We start from the raw sequence: 19,772 nt of genomic DNA on the forward strand, positions 1-19,772 counted from the left end.
AGCATTGTCATAACTAGCTATAACACTGCTAAAGCCTTGCTGTAAGTCTACTTGGGCTAAGGAGAACTTATGCCTTAGCCTAGGAAAATGCATAGACTTCCTCATAATTCTACCTTGTGCAATATAAACCTTTAAGCTTTCATTTTTGTTGACAGTTACAACTGTAAGGAATCTTTTTTTGTGTGCGCAACTGGGGGGGTGTTATTAGTTATTGAGATTAAACTGCTATTTACATGAAAAGGTTTGATACAAAACCAGGACAGGATAAGCTGAAACTTGAATAACTTAATTTTCTGCCACCAAAAATACACATTCTTATAAGGCCTATCATGCACTAGCCATGTAACAAAGTAGTTAGTGTAGATATATTAATCACTGATGTGAAATATCAAACGGCCTAAAGCTTACTGTATTTTGTTATACCTGTATACAAATTATGTTCATTAGCAAAGATTTCTAGTGTCCTTGCCTCTGTCTTCTGCAGTATTCTTGATACCACAAAGAAGAAACACAGCTTATATCTGGAAAACAGCAAGGGGAATAATAAAAAAAAATTACTTTAGGAGCAAATATACAAAGTGGTTAGTAAAAATTATCTTGGAGTTGGTCAAGAAAGGCAAAACTAGAATTAATAGCTCTTAAAAGATGAGTCATATTCAAATGCTATTGAGCAATTTAGATTTACTAAAGGAAGAGTAAGTGGAGTATGCAAATGGTTATTTTTTTCTGAATTAACTATAATATGTATTTTTTTCTTAATGTTAGTTTCAGCTGTCTTTTGCTGGCTGTAGCAAAATGGTGACTGTCCCCTGTCCTTTCTCCTATCTACTTCCTGCAATGTGACAACATCTCCACTAGAGTTTGTTTGAAGTTAACTTGTGGACAATTAATCTCAGGTACTGAAAAGAAGCTTCTAAGGGATTAGTCCTTCCAGTAGAGAACAAAACAAGCAAAGCTATAAAGAACACACAACAGTTGCCACCAGTACATTTTAAGAAGCACAGTTCCAGAGAACAACAGAGGAAGAGAACAAGTGTATATCCATAAAATACACTTGCTACGAAATTAAAAAATTGCATTAATGGACTAGTAGCATAAAAGAAATTTACACCAGGTAGGTAGTTTAAAATGTTCAAGAACTGGAGCACTAAGCAAAACATACTAAACCTCGTGGATTTTTATGATACTATTTCAAGTCTGAATTCTACATAATCTTGCAAACATCTTCACACTTGCATAGCTTTACTCATTCAAGCTGTCCATGTGAGTATTTGCGCAAGTAAGGTTGAGTGTATATGTAAGTACTTGCTGGACTGGTTTATTAGTGAAAGACCCAACTATTGTCAAAGCTGGCACAGAGAATTTAGGATTCTTTACTGCTATTTACTCATTAGGATGTTATAACAGCTATTAACTATGCTCTCCTTCAATAATTCATGTTGTCTCCAAGACTGATGGTTCTTTTGTGCATGAAGAAATCTTGTCTTGCACTATATTCCCTCTCTTTCTTTCTCTCCATCCACCCCCTTTGTAATATATTATACAGAGGCTCCAAAAGGCCTTAGCGTAGTTTTGATTTTGTTCCTTATCAAAGGAAGTAATTCCTTGCCTGGTACTGCATTCACTTTATTGAGCACATGGTTGGCTTGACAGCTGGTACGCCAATCAAGTTAAACAAGACTTCTGGATTTTGAAGGTAAGTCCACCATAAATTAAACAACCTTACAGGGTCTGCAAAGAATATATTTAATGAGTTATTTGTGTTACATTAAAGTTAGTGTAGCTGCAAGGTACTACATTAACTCCATGGTTAAATTCAGTATGTGTTCAGAAAGGTTGCTGATAATTGAAGCATTGCATTTTCTTTGATCCCAACATGACAAAAATGGTAGATGAGAAGCTCAGATATATTATTTCCAACCTGTGTTCTGATATGACATGAATATCGTGCTCAGTATTTCATTATTTCCTACTTTTATTTCTCTTTTGCCAAGAACACATTCCAGGTAAGATTTACGGAGAGGTATAGTCCCAAACTGCCATCTTCACTTAGCTTTAAGGTTGGCCCTTCCTTTTTCACAGAAGTAAGAAATGCATCGGTTGAAGGAGCTGTGGACTCTTTCAGCCAGGCTGAATTAAATGGCAGTTAGTGACTTCAAATAAAGACTTCTTCACCCTTGAAATGTGATACCTTCTGAAGTATTTCAACACCCGTTTCCAACTGTTGTTCTTGAACTTTCCACAGAGCAGCAGAAATATCCATATAAACAGAATGTGCAACTGAATTTCACCCTTCCAGATGCAATCTGGCTGTACTCCAGAAAGCTCTGTACAGTCAGTCCATCCTTTAGTTTCAAAGAAAAGTGTTTGTACTAGGTAATAGAGTGACTACCGACACCATATTTGTTTTCCTTTGTTAGCCAAACAGGGCTCTATACTTTTCTCAGCTCATTAGAATGTTATCTGTGAAAAAAACCTGAGAGAAGAGATTAAGCAAGGAATACATCTGGAGAATAAAAAACAAAGATATGAGGATTTCAACCTTGGAATAGCCGCATATTATGTTCCCAACAGAATTGTCTTTATCCCACTTACATGTGTTGTGATAGCATCCCATCACAAAAGAACAGGAAACCAGCAAGGGAACACTGAGGTGACAGCCTGCCACATTCGCTCAAGTATGTGTGCAAAACACTGAAGTAATCATTGTTTTCCATTCCACACTGGCAAGGTCTTAGCTGGAAAACAGGATTCAGCTCTGGGACTGCGGAGAGCCCAGAAGAGGGAGGAAAGCTGATAAGCAGTGAGGAAACCTGACATGTACGGATAAATTGATAAAACTCTGTCTGATCTAAAAAAAAGTGAAGGCCAAGGGAAGACATAACAGCTCAGCTGTCCAGTCTGGAGAAGGGATAGTGAATATCTAGTAATGAAACAGAGGACCTGGTACCAACCAGTTGTCCATTCCTACAGCTTTTTGATTCTGGTGTGGCTTTCAAGCAGATGTTCAGAAAGATTTAAATGACATTATGAAGACAGCCTCCTCCTTTCCCACATGCGGAGCAATTAGCAATATTCATGAATTACTTCTTTTACCCCAGCAAAACAAATACTTCAGAGCTCTTTAGTAGGCAAAATTAACAAAAACAACAGTGATTTATTAAGAGCTTTCCCTCTGCCTGACAATTAGGTATTTGGGATCTGTTTATGCAAACTACAATGTTTAACTAAAGTAATTTCAGGGAGAAATCAATGTCTTTTTGTTGTGTTATACAGCATGAATATGATACTCATCCTGCAATTTAGTCAGTGTTTATTTCACTACAATCTATCTGTAAGCCATAAACCTGTTAGCAAATCAGCCATACAAAGAATCTATGAGGAAGACACAATAGAGAAAACCTGACTTCCTGTTGCTTAAAAACAAACCAAAGAGCCCTGGGCTTATTTCCACCTTCTACGGGAAGGGGGCGAACCCCAAAATAAAAGGCAGCACACCTACATTTTCCCTTTCCTGCAGATCATGATTGGTCTTCGCTCTCCAAAGAAAATCTTCTCCACCTTTATCGCAAGGCAATCTCTACCAAGTAACATTTCTGTCAATCCCGTGAATATTTGCTGAGAGTCAATAAAACATGGAAACCTTATTTAGAAAAATTCAAACTGTATTTAAGATTCTTTGTTACCTATAATTTTCCCTAGTTCTTTGTCTATTTTTGCAATGAGATTTTCTCTTCATTAAAATATTTTCCTCCCTCTTTTGGCATGAACCCACAGGAACATAAAAACTGACAACACAATGTCAAACATACAAACAAAATAATAGAAAAACCAGAGATTATTTGTACTGAACTAGTAAGACCTCACACAGAAATTTGAATTTTTTCGAAAGACTGCATGTCTCTGATAAAAGTTTCACTACACAAAGTGAAAAACAAAGAAATATTTCAGCTCAAGGAAGCTTCTGCAAAACAAGCTAATACTCGTGCCTCCTCCCTTCTGCTCTGACTCATCAGAGCCGGTTCAAATGCAATCTGCACATCTCTGGCTAAAACCCTGTTCTCTGAAGTAAAATCAACTATACCCTGATATTCAAAGCTACAGATTTCTTTATTTTACAGAAATCTGTCACTTAAATATACAGTTAATTAAATATACAAGAGAAAAGAGATTTAGGCACTCTTTTAAATTATCATGTCTTTTTCTGGATAAATCAAAAACAAAATCAGATAGTCCTTGAGTTCATTTGCTGTATGAGATAAATAATAGGGTTAAATATTCAAAATAGGCATAGGGTTTAACAACTAGCTAGCTGTTTTATTTTATTTTAATGTAGCACAAATGTATATGGCTACCCCATCACTAGTATGTCAATAAAGCAATCTAATTCATTCTTAGCTGGGCTGGGACAAGTTTTTTTAATCTGATGGCAACTCTCTGTCTCTTTACCCAAACTGGCCACCAGCAGCAAAAGCTGTCATTTCTTGTTCAGTGTTCTGTATATTCATCTTCAGTAGCAAGAGAAAAGGCATACACTATAGCTGAGCCTCTCTTACTCACAACTATTAGTGCCAATCAACCGTACCAATTACTGTGTATACTGACAACCACAGAGGTAATGGCTCACCACAAATTCGTTACTTGAGGGTATGCTTAGCCATGTGCGAGGATGTTTCTTGTCTGCTTTCCCAGCTGACTTTCTATTTAATCACAGACAGTTTACCAACGTTGCAAACAAGATTTTGTTGGACAAAGAAATCCCTTTTAAAGGACAAAATAAAATATTATGATTTCACAGCTGTAATTTTACTGTACAGTATACACCAGATATGACTCCAGGAGTATACAATACAGCTGTCTTTGGATGATTTCAATACAGTCACCTAAGGTAAATCTGTCTTTGTTTTTTGTTTTAATGACAAAATGGTATTGACAACAATAACATATGCTATTCCAACACAGCATGATCCAAAAGAACAACTTTTCCATTGATACAGCACTTCAGTAATAAACTGTAACAAGGAGAAATACAGAGCTGTGGATGTAGTGTGACACTGAGCAATCTGCATGATCGACTGATTAAAGTGTGAGGTGAGGACATTTAAAAGGCTCCGACCACAAAACTTGTTGTGTGAGATGACACTGGCCCATCTTAACAGTTAACCTGGCCATCCCCTGTAGTTTCAAAATAAGCTGAGGTCTTCCAAGTTTTCCCACAGTAATGACACTGAGGTAAAAATATCTTCCTGATCTCCACACACAGTAATATGACACCCAGAACCATGAGGTTTAGTTTTCTTTATCATACTGTCTGAGCACTAACACATATGCCTAAGTACTTGCCCTCATTTCACTTACTCTTACAAATTTATGTAAAGATGACGATGTCACCCATGTTGCATTTTAAGTGATCATGTCTCATTAAATCAATGTTACTGTTATTCAAACACTCTTAGCTTGTGGGATTTAAGCTAAGAAAAAAAGTACTGAAAAGTACTGGGGGGAAAAAAACAGTAGTAAACTTTAACAAAAGTATCCTCTTTCTTCTGAAACTAAAATACACCTGTAAGTACATGCAGCAGAGCTTTGCTTATTTTCAAAAGTTTGATTTATGGCATTTCACAGTATGTGAGTGGGAAGCTGTAAAGGCTATTCATAGTTGTGAGGATCTTGCATAATTTGGGAAGCTCTTGGTAGTTTTTAATTAGTCCACTACAGTTCGCTCTGCGGGACACTATACGCATCAAGTAAACAAGAGTCAAGTGTGGAACAAAGGAGCAAAGGGGAAAACACACACAAATAGACTGTTGAGAAATCATTTTTGAAAAGTTAGCTAAGTCAACTCCAATTTTAATTTTAGGGCTGAATACATTCTAATATTAGCAAAGATTAGAAATTGGAGAGACTATGCTGGCTGAAAAAAGACTAAATCCATTAATGGGGCTATCCTATTTATTGTAAAGGCAAATGGATTGGCATTAGATCCTCCTGTGTTTCAATAAAATGCAATTTATTTAAAGACTCCCAAAACGTTAAAGTAATTCACATCTCAATTTTTAGGGTTTACTGCTAAATATTCAAACATATTCTGAAAATCTTACTCACGGGTCCACGCAGTCTTGAGTAAGTACTCAGTAAAAACTTCAAGGGGGTTCTGATCTCATATTTGTGAAAAGCACAGTTTTGTTTATTTTACAAGGAATGCCTATGCTATGTAAACTTACAAATTAGAGCTTGTTTAACTTTCACTATTTCCTTAGGTTTAAAGGAGTACAGATTAGTCTGTTCAATTTCTGTTTATGTGCAGCATGTATTAAGCATGCATAGGCACAATGTTTGATTTGCATACATTGTCTGGGAATCTATACAAACAAGTCTTTGGGCTTATGTTTTAAAGAACTTTACTTTTAAAAATGGTCTACATTTGCGGAAAATATAACTAGAGAAACCTGCAGAGATAAAGATTCTGAAAGTTTTGGAAATGAAGGCCTTCCTTATCACCAGCTCACTCAACAATTGTTCACACCAGCACAATGTCTTGTGCTATTATAAGTTTTCTAAACAAAATGGGAGGGACCTCCCTTATAAAAGATACAAAATTTATTTGTATTGTATAAGGATTTCAGTACAAATCACTGATTAGGAGAAAAGTAATAGGAGTGCACTGAAGTAAAGTATCACCGGGGGTCAGAATTAATGGAGTTATACTGTAGCATATTGAATTCAAAGTAGCTCTGCTAAGGAACATCTGGTTGAATTTAAATTGCAAAGTTTGGACTCAGCATGTTAAGACAAACAAAATGATGACATTGGCTTCAGCCTTTAGTAGCTAGCTGCTTGTAAATATGGTATCGATGTAACTACTGCTGAGTATTAGTAGCATTTTCTAAACTCCTGCTTTTATTCACAGAAAGAGACAAGTACCCCAAGTGAGAAAGTATTTCACAGAAGGACTGACACTAATACAAAGGAATTTAGCTGTTTTGAAGAAAGGCTGAGTAGTCGTATTAGCAGGCTGAGTTGCATTATATACATACATACATACATACATACATACATATATATATATATTTATAAAAAAGTCTTCAAAATGTTTCATCTACAAGAAATTTATCAGAATATTGTCAAGCCAGGTTACAAATGCTAGCACTGAGGACTTCATAGACCATTTGGGTCCTGAAACAAGCAAAAATGATTTATTCTTAAGAAACATTTTTTTACAGCCAGAAACTCTCCTCAGCTTGTTTTTGTACACCGTCATTCTTACTAGCCTTCAAAACAGACAAGGACAAAAACCGTATCTACAAAAATCCTTCCTGCTTTATAAGTCCTGGTGAAACAGTCAGAATAATTCCCATGTCATTTTCCAAGAAAATGAAGCTAGTGATTAATAAATACCCAAATTCTTATGAAGGCAATTCAACATAGGTAAGACAATGTGTATCATCCATGAATAGGGTCTAATAGTTAAATGCTGATTTTAGTTGTCTAAAAATTAAGTTCAATTTACTTTCTTAAAAATAAGTATAGCTACAAGGGATCATTTTTTTCCAACTAAACCCCAAAAGCTGACTGAGGAAGCCACAAGTACTGAACATTCTACTTATAATAGAGAAGATTACAGTAGCAAAAGAAAGTAAATTGAAAAGAGAAAGTTTGCAGGATTACTCAAAAGAATGCATAATAAATACATGAGTCCTTTTAAATTTACCCGAAGATCTGGCTTTCTTTCATTTTCTTTGCTCTCCTAACAAGGTTTTACTGATAACATTTGAAGTACTGTCTGTACTTTAGAAGACATCTGTCCCTACTTCTGCTTTGCAGCATGGACAGCACTGAAGAAAAAGATACCATAATAATGTGCACCATATGTATAAGCAAATAATAAACTTTGTTGAGTGTAGGTGAAGGAGTGAAAAGGTTACCTGAAAGGCAGCAGAACCAAGTAAGAAAATATAAATGAAAAGACAGGATGTGGAAGCTTATTTTACAGTCTTTTTTAAAAAAACTGCTGAATAGAGAAGCCAAGTTTTCCATAAAAGGAGGCCTAATGTTAACCTACAGAGTATCTAAATAAGACTGCAGCCAGACAAGACAAACAGAGTCATCGCTCAGCTTCTGGTTCTCAAAGGGACATTTCCACTCCCTCCTCCTCTTCCTTTTCTTTCTGCTCCTACCTTACTCCATGTTTTGTACTTGTTCAATTTTGATAGCAGAAAACTAATGCAAAGAGAGTATTATCTCCTGCCAGCTTAGTGAGCAGAACTGCCTCACCAAGGGGGTCAGACAAGTGCCAGAGCCAGTAAAACGCTGAAAGTCAGTCAAATGGAGTAGGAGGAGGCATGCAGCTAGTGGCATGGGAAGATAAATTTAGAAGCCTAAATTCAGACATTTTTTTAACTGCCTGTCATCTTGGTGCTTGTAGTCACTCCCATTTGTAATATTCACTCTGCTTAAACTACCTACATCAGAAGTTTGTACAGTGGAAGAGAACTAATAAGAAGGGGCAAAGAATCAGCTAATTTGTTTTTGTAAACAAAGCCACTCAAATTTAACCAAAGAAAAAAACAAAGGCACTTTAACTTATTTTTGGAACTGTTTCTGTTGCTCCCCTGAAAGAATATGGAATAAATGGTTGACACTGCACTGAGCTCACATGGTGTTTGAGATGATGCAGGTTACAATCTACCGAGAGGAATCTCTACTTTTAAACACATATAAAAATTGCCATTTGGTAGGATCTGATTTGTGCCATAGATTTACTCTCCCAAATCATGTTATGATCCCTAGGAATAACTCAGGTATCCACAGAACGTACATTTCAACAGAAGCACAAAAGTGGTCCCAAGACTGATCTTTCAAGGTAACATTTCAAAAGAAACCAACATAAATTCTCAAGCACACAGTTGGAAGCAACATCTCTATGCCATCTGCATTAGTTTCATGTAATGACAAGTGCTACTTATATAAACAAAACATGTTTTCAACTTACATAAACAAAACATGTTTTCAACACTGACCTACAAGGAGTTCAGTACATGCTCATTATTCTTCCATGAATGAAGTGCCTGGGTGACACATTCTTGAGAGACTTATGTGGTATGGATGGGCTTAAACTCGCCCTGCACACCAGGATTAATTTGCTAACAAGCACAAAGCTGATGATTGGGCTTCAGATTCACTTAGAATCGACAGCAATTTTTACCATAGCTCTGTCATGTTCTAAAAACATTTAACAAGTCTCCTGTGGATTTGGTTTCTTTTAGTCTTACACAAGTTCAATTTTGATTTGTTTAGGGGTATTTAATCTGTTTATTCTTTGAGTTTTTTTGGTTGAATTATATTTTCTGAGAGGTATTGAAGCGGAAATATTAGCCAGCCAAAAAAAAGCAGATATGGCAAAACTCACAGAGTTATGAAACTCTGTTCGACTTTGTCTTTACTAGCTAAAAGAGACGTGATCTTCAGTTAATTAGCATTGGATAAAATCCTAGTGAAAACAAGATAGGTGTTAGGCTTTCTCTGTTAGCACCTAAAAACTGTGGAGTCTTATATAAACATAACTTACCAACGGCCATTTATGGAGGATCAGGGTGAGACATACAGTTTGTAGAGGTAATCTGTAGCGAGAAGAGAAGGGGATGTAGAGCAAGAAGTTCAGACTTACATTTATCTGAAACTGTAAAACTGCAAAGTAATTCATAAAGTTATGAACCCATTTTCCTCAAGTCTAAAATAGACAAAAATATTTATTTGGTGATTATTGTGAAATTTGCTTATCTGGACACTGATCTTGCAAACACTTTAGGAGTACTTATGATGTTGTCATAACTCAAGTCTCTCATACCAACCTCTATAGTATTACAAGTTTTCAGAATTCAAAGGGTAAACTTCTATTTTTAAGTCTATTTGAAGTCTATTCTATTTTGAATGGACATTTTTTCCAATAAATCTTTTTCAACATTATAAAACCAAATGTTATCCTCTATACTCTAGCACATGCAGAATAATTCGTTTCTTATGTCCTTTCAGCTTTCATCTATTTCTCGTTCCTAAAAGCAACTTCCTAGTTATTTGACATTTTATGAGTCCATTTTTTGGAGGAATGAATGTTGTCTTCAGCAGATTCAATTTCTGAGAGAGCTTGAACGGCACTCTAGCAACAATTGAAGTCAGCTGCATCTTTTCTATCCACATTCACTCCATTTTTTTGATTAATGTGAGAGAAGACAGCTACACAATTCCATCTGCTGAAAGATGCTGCGTTAATATTACCAGAAAATGGATCACTATTGGTACCGGTCACTAACGACTAAAATCTTTTACCACCTGCTCACTATTTCATATTATCTTTGTAACTGTAATCAATTAGTTTCACATTGCATATACTTGCAACATATTCTGGGTATGTCTACTACTTCTTTTTGGTTTGTATCAGTTCTGTGCAAGTGGATTAAAAACAAAGAAGTCATTGACCAGGGCTGTTAAGCACCAAGAGAAGGCAGACTGGTTTTGTTTGTTGTGTTACAGCATTGTCAGTAGCTTTAGGAGGCAACAGATAAAGTGTAGTTACCTCCACGTAGATACAGCATTGTGTCGTCTACATGTACTTGCAGAAGACCTAAAACAGACAAAAGCAAAATGAAGAGTTGAAACAAAGGTAAAGATAATTAAAGAGTTAAGAAAAACAGGCTCTCTCCCAATATGACCTGCCAATAGCAGTTTGTTTTGCTATGGTGCTGTAGAGTTTGGAAATGAAGTCTACGTAGCAACCAGGAAGCTTCTCTCCTATATGTGCGCTTAAAAAGCCAACTTCTAACAAAAAGACTTTGTTTACTGTTGTCCAGACACAGTGTAAGGAATATCTACAGATGTAGAAGAGGGCAGCACTTGCATTGTATGCTAACTGTCTATGTGACAACAAAGGCAAAAAAAAACCCTCACTAAAACAAGAGCTTTGAGAGAGGGGGCCGTATGGAAATTAGAAACGTAAGGTTCACGGTAACAGAACTGGGCTCCACCACTGCGCTTACCAAACGTTTGTGGGCACTGCAGTATGTAGTTCACCTTTCTCCATTCTTTTACAGCCTTATAAATTTTATCTTCTCGTCAGGTTCTTAGCCCTGTATAGCCTATTGGAAAAAAACCTCCCTATGACTCATCTGTTTGAGAGTGTAGATAATAATCATGGATTGGGGGAGGGATAATGAGGTTGTTTTGAGCAAGACAAAGACCATCGCATCACGTCTCCCGAGCCCTGTTGCCTTTTCAGCCAGTGACCTTCTCTTGCCTCATGGGGAATAGCAAGAAGGGCAGTAAATGAAAATTAAGAGGAGGCTGTAGCCTGGAGTTTACTGACTTAAACATGCTAAAACCATTAACTTGATGGGAGGGGAGGCAGATGGGAAAATCTTGGCTGGCCTATTCCAGATAAGTCAATTAAATGGCAAATGATTTACTACCATTTTCAGACATCGCGGGGCATTTTTAAATCCCAATTTCGAGAGACCCATTCGAAGCCTTTCCTCGGGGCCAAATTTCGGGCCTGTGGCGCAGGCACACTCCACCTGAAGTGGCGAGCTGTGGTATTTTGGGGGACTCTCTCGGTATTTTCCCAGCGCTTTATGGCTGCTGCCCACCGTCCCAGGCCCCGCGGTACGGGGACGCGCGTGGGCCGGGCTCGGCCCCGCCTCGCCTCGCCGGGCCCCACGCGGCTCCGCGCCCTCCGCCCCTCCCCCGCTCTGGAAGGTGCTAGAAGCGGCCGTTGGGGCGGCGCCGCGGCCGCCTCGCGCCCCCCCGCCGGGGAGGGGCGGCTGCCGCTGCCCCGCGGGGGAGGGGGCTCGCCGCGCTCCCGCCCGCCGCCGGCGCTGAGGTGAAGCCTCGCTGCCGGCGGCGCGCGGGGGCCGGGCCCCGCGGCGGCTGCCTCAGGCAGGCGGCGGTTTCCTGCCCGGGGAGGGGAGGCGGCGGGCTCGGGGCCGCGGGGCGGGGCGGAGCGGCCGCCATCACGTGTCGTGCGGCGACGAGCGAGCATCCCTGGGACACGCAGCGGCGCGGCCGGCAGGAACGGAGGTAACGCGGCCGCCCCGCGGCGCCGGCCCCGCGGCGCGGCGGGCTCCCGCGGGGAGGGGGCGGCAGGCGGGGGTCCCTCTTCCCGCCGCTGGAGGCTGCCGGCGGGCCGGGGGGCAGCGCAGCGGCTCGGCGCGAGGGCGGCGGCTGGCGGCGGCGCAGCTCGCCCGGCACCGAGGCGGCCGCGCGCCGCGGTTTCCGGCGTCCCTCCGCGGAGCCCGCGGCCTCCGCCGGCGCTGGGCGACCTCGGCGGCTGCAGGTGCGCGGGGCCGGGCGGCGGCCTCGAGGAGCGGCAGGGCGGCAGGAAGGACGCCCAGGGCGTTGTTTGTCTGCCCGCCTGTCTGTCTGTCTGTCTGGGTTTCGTTGCCTCAGGCAGCGCGCGGGGGGCGAAGGGGCGGCCTGCGCTGCCCCAGCCCGCCCGGGGGCGCCTCAGCGCTCCTCTCGCGGCGCCGCGCGGGCAGGCAGCAGAGCGCCTCGTGTCTTGCGCCGAGACCAGCGACGGCTGCCGGGTGCCCCCAGGGCCGGGCGGGAGCCGCCTGCGCGCCCTCGGGGCGGTGGCGGCGGCGCGGGGCCCCGCACGTGGCAGGGCCGGCGCGCGCGGGTCGGAGCGTGGGGCGTTTGCCGGGGCGGGCGCGGGGCGCTGCCTGCTCTGTCCGCTGTCGCGGGGAGCTCGGGTGCCTCGGCACAGTAACCTCGAGTAACCCTGTATTTGTCACCTGGCAGCGGTTTTCATTATTTGTGTACTCTTAAACGCAGTATATTAAGTCCAGTGTGATTAGGTATGGTTCTCTAAGGTGAAGCTCAAAAGCACACGTGTGTGTGTATATACACATAGATAAGCGTGTGCTTTGTGCGATTCCTTTCCGCTTGTTGAGAGGGGTCTGCTTTTAAGCCCTAGCATATATAACAGGGTAAACTACTTTAACAAATCCATAATATTACCTCCTGTCTCTTTACCCGTGGTTCATTTTGTGCGTTTCTTCAAAAACTGGGCTTATCAGAGTTGCCTTGCGCACTCCCAACCTTGTTTCTGCCTATGTCAAGATGGGCTACCAGCAAGTCTGTAGTAGTGAGCTTCCTTCTATTTTTTTCCTCTTGGAAATCTGAAATAAATCTGAAGTGTGAAAGATATAGTGGCATGTTATTTTCTACTTACACCCATAGTTCCTTAATTTTGAAGTGACTTGGTTTTAATTTAGGTCAGTACTACTGACTTGGATTTGTCTAGGGTTGGTACCTTTAGCAAACTGTGAAATGTTTCTAAGACACTGTAACAGGATATCTGCCTGTGAGCTGTTGAAAAGTCTTTCCCCCATTTGGTGTTCATAGTGTTGCTCACATTTTGGCAGGACGTGTGTGGTCAGTGTGGTGCATGCTTGCTGATCACCTATTGTGTGGGTGTATTGCAGGTGTGTGAAGTCAGACCCTGTGGCCATCACTGATACACTATGAAGTGAATAATTGTAAACCTTGACCCAATAGCTTCTCTTCTGTTCCTGTCTACGTGATCAACACAGTTTGTACTTTTAAAAAAATGGATAGTAGTCGATTTTATTTGATCAGGGGTTTATGTCAGTTTTTACAATGCTAAAGATTGTGTGCATGTGTACCTATGTGAGCGCACAAGGCTTGGACAAATGGATTAAATCTTTACATTGGGAGTTGCTTTTTTGCAAGGGCTTCCTGTCTGTTAACTGTATGTATAGCAGGAAAAGTGATTCTTCTCTCAACAGAAACAAGAAAACACATAGCAGACAAACTCTAAGCCTTTCCCACTTAAATGCTTAGCCTAAGGGGTACCTAAATATATGACAAGGAATAGGTATTTCTGGGTTTTATAACCTTTGCTCTCCTGGTGCCTAATTCCCTGAAGGCTTTTATGCTGTTTGCCTGGGTAGGGCAAACTTGACTCTTGCCCGAAGGGCAAATCATTGTGTTCAGAAATAGGAGTTTTACAGCTGTGGCACTCAAATAGTAGCACTCAAATAGTAGCTAGGTAAAGCTATGTTACAACAAGAGTTATTTTATGAGATCAAGACAACTGCAGAAGACAGGCAAGATTTCTAGAAATCTTTGCTAATGAGCATATCTTGTGTATGAGTATAGCAGAACGTAGAGTTTAAGCAGTTTGGTATTTCATATCGGTGACTTACCCGTTCACAGGTTCACCTCCCTTGAACGAATCACTGGTAAGCTGCTCTCCTGCTCAGGGGGCGAGAGAGGATCTTGGCAGATGATTCCTCTTTCTCCTTAAAGTAGGACTGCCTGGTTTTAGAGTGTTAGTACTTTGCTAGCTGCACGTGAGCCTTCATTTGCTTCTTTGGTACATGGGCAATGTGTGATAGGCCTTATCAGAATATGTATTTTTGGTGAGACAATAAAGCGATCCCAATTTCAGGTCATTCTGTCCTGCTTTCATATCGAAGGCTTTTATATCAACAGTGGTGTCGTCTCAGGAAAAATCCTACACATATCAGCAAAAAGATTCCTCACAGCTGCAGCCATCAGCAAAAACAAGAGTTTAAGAGTTTTTATTGCACAAGGGTGAGTGATGAGGAAATCCACATGTTAGCCTGTGTGAAGACATTAGACTGCTTTAGCCTAAGTAGTCCTATGGCAAGGCATTATAAAGTTCTAACAGTGTTTTTAGCTGGAGTATTACGTGATTTCTATACATTAGAAAATGCATACTATTCCTTTGTGGATCTCCTCCTCCAAACCTGTCTTCTAGTTCCACACAACTCATGGCCTTGCCACAGAATCATGGATTCTAGTAAATATTTTCTGTTCGCAGTATGTGTTTTTCTAACCTTGACATAGCTCCAGTTTTGTTCACTAATATTTTTCCAATCTCTGCTCTCCCTCTTCCTCTTTACTGTTTTTTCAGCTAGCCAAAGCTGTGCAGTTTAGTTCCAGTTAAAATGAGGTGAAATGTTTTTGAGGAAAAAAACCTGCCAGTACCTCTGTTTCTATCGTACAGGTGGTATAATAAAACATGTGACTTGGGCAAGTAAGCAGTTCCTGCCCTGAAGGCTTTAAGGATACAAACAAAACAAGGTTAGAGGAGAGAATGAAATGCCAAATCTGGAGTGAGGTATGGCATGCACACTCATGCACTCTTTAGTTGTTAGCAGATACCTGAAGCTGGGGGGAGTGGGGGTGGGGAACCTCAGAGAGAGAAGCAGAGTGTTGTGAAAAGTTAAGCTAGACTGAGAGGATGTTGTGGTCGTTCCTTCTTAGGCAGGGTGGATTCGGGCAAGAAACAGCCAAGGTCATTAGTAACAAAATTGTATAGGACGGCAGGCATGTGCTGCTGATTGAGATGGAGGCATTCAAACAGTGACAGGGCCAATAGTTACAGGTAATTAAACATACCTCATGGTGCTAAGTTCAGGGTAAATCATGGTTGCTCTTAGTACAAAATTTGCCTGTGTGTGAACAGATATATCAAAGTGCCTGAGTATTAAGCATAACTTTTATGCTCCTTAACAAGCCATACCTTAAAGCAGTTTCAGGAAGAAATAGGAATGATGATCAGGGTGTGTGGGGTAAGAATTCCCAAAACTGTACAGTTATTACCAAAATGGTAGTTCACATCAGGGAGTTAATTCTTAACATATTATTGTGTATTATCCCTTTAGCTAGAAAGGTTGAGAAAGAATATGGTGTATATACAAAGGGGCAGTTGGATGGCATTATAATAATTTGTGTCCCCCCCCCCCCTCCCCCAATGATTTCTCCAGAGTGGTTTGCCTTCTGAGATATATTTGCAGCAAGTGTCCTGTCTGAATCAAAATAGAAATGAAATGACTCAATTTGAAGTTGAATGCTATTTTTATTGGTGACAGCTGGTCCTTAGACCTCGCTTCTTGCTGTCAAATTAGTCATGAAGACATCCACTTTAATTATTTTTTCTTGCTATTTTACGCATATTTTCTGAGGATTACATCATAGCTGTAATTGGTTCTGATAATAATTTAAATTAATTTACACAGTGATAATGTTTTCCCTTTTAAAGCAACACAAATAATCCTAAATGCTCATAACCCACAAGTCTCTTTCAAGACTTTGCTCTGCTTCACTAATAGAAGATCAGTCAGTATGTGGTTGCAAATGCATTTGGCACAAGATTGGTGGAACAGTAAATAACAAGGAGGACTGGCAACAACTGGTGAGGTAAACTTGCTCTCATTTTCCTTTGCAGTTTGGGGCACGCTCATCTGTAGAAACTGAGTGGGTCCCTCTCTCCTAATTAGTTTAATGCTGCTGAAGGTGCCTCGTGATAACACTTTGTTATTTAAGTCCTGAACTAGCAGAGCTTAGTTGCTGAAAAGTTTTAGTCTAATTGAAGTCTGGTTCTGCGTAAAGGTGCCTGGGTGAAATTTAATGGCCCATGATACATGAGTGACACTAGATAAGAGATGACTCATCTAACTGATAAAATATACATTTAGTAATTAAACCACTTTAATGTGTTTCTTTGGAATAGGGGAAAGAATAAAACAGAAGTCATTTGGCTGAACAGACTGAGAATCTCATTTTGAAATGTGTTGTTTAAAAGGACAGTCCTTATTTTAATAGAATAAGAATTTAGATAGTCAAAAGGAGCATGAAAAAGCTAGAAGATTTGTATGAGTTGGAGATGAATGATGTATTCTGTTTCAATAGATGACTTGTATTCCATTTCAGTAGAAGTTACTTATTTTCCTTGGTTGAAAATAGTTTTAAAGGCATGAAAAGCGTAAAGATCATTCTGATTCAAGGATGTCAAGTCAGATTTCCTGTATGATAACATACAGGTGTTGGGTCTATAATTAAGTAATGGTATAATTGTTACATTTTTCTCTCTGAAAAGGTATGCCTGTCACTGCAGGAACAAAACTTTGTACAGTGATGCACAATTGCTGAACAAACTGTATGTGTTAGTAAGTCACGAGATGCAATGGATACATATGCAGTTTGGGTGATTGCATATTGACCTTTCAAAAACCCTCTACTCAGGGTCTGGTCTGTCTCCTCCTAGTAAACATGTTTATTGCTGGAAGAACCAAACCTTCTGTAAAATTAGTGTTACCTGCAAAAAGGGGGCAAAACTAACTTTTTTTTTCCTAATTGACCCAGAGTTATTCATCTTTCTGCTCTGTAGCAAATAGCAAAAGCATACACTGAGGGGCAAGGGCAGATGAATGGTAGTGCGTTGTGGTGTTTATGTTCTTTACCTGACTGATAATCCAGTAATCAGAGGTACATTTGGAATTTTAACTGTTCTCCATACAAGACTGCTCCTTGAATAGATCATTTTACTTGAACTTCTATGTAATGTGCCTCATTCAGAATGATTGGTAACAAGCCAGTGTATTTTGTGCTTATAAATGTCCAGTGTATTTTGTGCTTATAAATGTGATTAGCCCTAACTCCTTAAGGAGGCATGGTAGAATTTCCTGGGTACTTGAGAAGGTGGTGGTTTTCCATATAAGCAATTCTGAAGCAAAGGAAAATGTTTATTTCATTTCTGTTTTCCTAGATACTGTTAAATACAGCTGCTAATGGGGGAATTTGGATCGGAACAACTCTGTTTTTCCTGTGCAGCTTGCATTCTTAGATAAATAACTCCAAGAAATGAGGAGGCAGTGGGAACTGGGAACAGGGTTTCTTAGAGGGGGGGAAGGGAGCAAGCTGTAGGATCAGACATGAGAGCAGTTGGAAGAAGGGGTTTCAGGAGTAAGTACCTCATTATATTACCCTTGGTGAGATTCCATGCTCTGTTAGTAAAATGCACAACCCTTTTGCTAGATCACTCATCATGTGTAAATGCAATCATTTGGTTATTTTTTTTAGTACTGCAACAAGTCTGTGTTCATGCTCTGAAATTCTAGCTTCTGGTCTTACCGTGCTTTGTTTTCTGTATCACCTCATTTTGCTTCTCTGTCTCCTCTCTTCCTTTACAACTGTGCAATCCCTCAGTTTTGTTCTTTCCACAGCCTCCCCGCCCCGCGGTAGGTATTCCTTTCTCTCTCCGAGATATACTGGAGTGTGTCTCTTGTCCTCTGGCGTATAGGGTTTTTTGTTTTGTTTTTTGTTTGTTTGTTTTAACTACGCATGGATTTATTTTAAGGTAAAAACAATATATGAAGTAACAAAGGGGGATATCTCAATTTAGATAGGTAAATCATAGGGTGAAGAAGTAGAAAGTATGTTTGGCAAGAAAGTCATAGGATAAAGTTTTTATAATGATTTCAGCTGTCTGTATTTTGTTTTAGATTGTTATTTGGAGTCGCGTAGAATTGCCGGTCTTTCCACAATGGGAGAAAGGACTGATTGTACAAAGTCCCATAGCTCACTGGCTGAATACAGCCCCGTCAATAAATCAGACAGGACAGATCCAAGTGACAGCTGTGAAATGAATGATGGAAACCAAAATACAATGCAACTGAAGAAAGAAATATCTTTGCTAAATGGGATAAGCCTTATAGTAGGCAACATGATTGGTTCAGGTATCTTCGTCTCTCCCAAAGGAGTTCTTATCTACAGCAAATCTTACGGATTGTCTCTAATAATTTGGGCCATTGGAGGGATTTTTTCAGTCTTTGGAGCTCTCTGCTATGCTGAACTCGGAACTACTATTACCAAGTCAGGAGCCAGCTACGCTTATATCTTGGAGTCTTTTGGGAGCTTCATTGCTTTTATTCGTTTGTGGACCTCACTCCTAATTGTTGAGCCAACTAGTCAGGCGATCATTGCCATCACCTTTGCTAACTACTTAGTTCAACCTTTCTTCCCTTCTTGTGATCCTCCGTATTTTGCTTGCCGTCTCATAGCAGCTGCTTGTGAATGTAAGTATGTCTTGAAATTTACTATGGTAATTTTTTATCTAGGATTAAGCTTTATTAAAACAAATCCTACAGAGTCCCACAGTTGTTGCATGCTGAATCTGAAATGATTCAAGTTACAGTGGGGGAAAGAAAAATTTCTAGCTTATGAATAACCTCTAGGTATGTAATCAGTGAACTAACAAATGTTCTCATTCAAAAGCAGAACAAGATATTTGACTCTTCAGAGTTTATTTATGTGGGAGAAATGGATGGGGAAACTATTCGTCATCTGTTTTCCTTCAGAGAGGTAGACTAAATCAAACTATATGATATTCCTGGGGCAGTCTAAGAGTATACCTGGAGTTATTGCAGAACAGCTCGTATGCTATAAATTCTGCTCTAATTTTTCACAGTGGTGTCTCGGTGTAGACCTGCGTAAGTGGTTACTCTAGCAGGTTTTGAAAATGTCATTCATTCAAGATTATTCTTTATGCTTGTGTTTAACCATAGCATATCAAAAAAAATGTACCTGTTGTAAAGCTGTTTTGATAAGTGGAAACTGTATGTATAAAGAACTTGTAAATGTTTATAATCAGACAGCTACTTCCATTAGTCGGTACAGAAGAACAACATCAGACTGTCCACATGCTTCAAATCAGGGCTGTTCTGCTGTGTCAAGAAAATGAAACTCTAATGTGTATGTCTTATTTAATTTTAGGTATTTCTTGTTGAAAGTGTTTTGTTTTATATGCGTATCTTACGTTTCCAATAAACACGGAAAAAATGCATTTTGGCATGTCAGTTATGGCAAGCATTTGTCATATTTTGATGAAAGTTGCCACATGCTATGGAGCCTGCCATCACTAACTAATAGCCATATCGGAAGGCTAAGAA

General features: G+C 40.1%; 1 protein-coding gene and 1 long non-coding RNA gene across 4 annotated transcripts in view; one reads left to right on the top strand and one right to left on the bottom strand.

The window, feature by feature from the left end:
- LOC112984314 (uncharacterized) overlaps nucleotides 1–14,458 on the bottom strand; it is a 57,951-nt gene extending 43,493 nt beyond the window's left edge. Inside the window, exons 1-3 of the long non-coding RNA XR_010391366.1 lie at nucleotides 14,220–14,458; nucleotides 10,574–10,621; nucleotides 9,569–9,620 (exon numbers count right to left, since the gene is read on the bottom strand). This is a non-coding gene — a long non-coding RNA (uncharacterized LOC112984314). The remainder of the gene's footprint in view (nucleotides 1–9,568; nucleotides 9,621–10,573; nucleotides 10,622–14,219) is intronic.
- The window catches only part of SLC7A6 (solute carrier family 7 member 6), a 32,695-nt gene continuing 24,858 nt past the window's right edge, over nucleotides 11,936–19,772 (top strand). Inside the window, exons 1-5 of one of the 3 annotated variants that reach the window (XM_064519486.1) lie at nucleotides 11,982–12,069; nucleotides 14,509–14,610; nucleotides 15,047–15,160; nucleotides 16,085–16,242; nucleotides 18,327–18,899. In XM_064519486.1, coding sequence (XP_064375556.1) covers nucleotides 18,368–18,899 — 532 coding nt within the window. In that variant the 5' untranslated portion in view covers nucleotides 11,982–12,069; nucleotides 14,509–14,610; nucleotides 15,047–15,160; nucleotides 16,085–16,242; nucleotides 18,327–18,367. Of the gene's footprint in view, nucleotides 12,070–14,508; nucleotides 14,611–15,046; nucleotides 15,161–16,084; nucleotides 16,243–18,326; nucleotides 18,900–19,772 lie in introns of all 3 variants that reach the window. The other 2 variants (XM_064519488.1, XM_064519489.1) reach the window with 2 other exon arrangements.

Source organism: Dromaius novaehollandiae, chromosome 13 (assembly GCF_036370855.1).
Source record: "Dromaius novaehollandiae isolate bDroNov1 chromosome 13, bDroNov1.hap1, whole genome shotgun sequence".
In the NCBI taxonomy this organism is placed as follows: Eukaryota; Metazoa; Chordata; class Aves; order Casuariiformes; family Dromaiidae; genus Dromaius; species Dromaius novaehollandiae.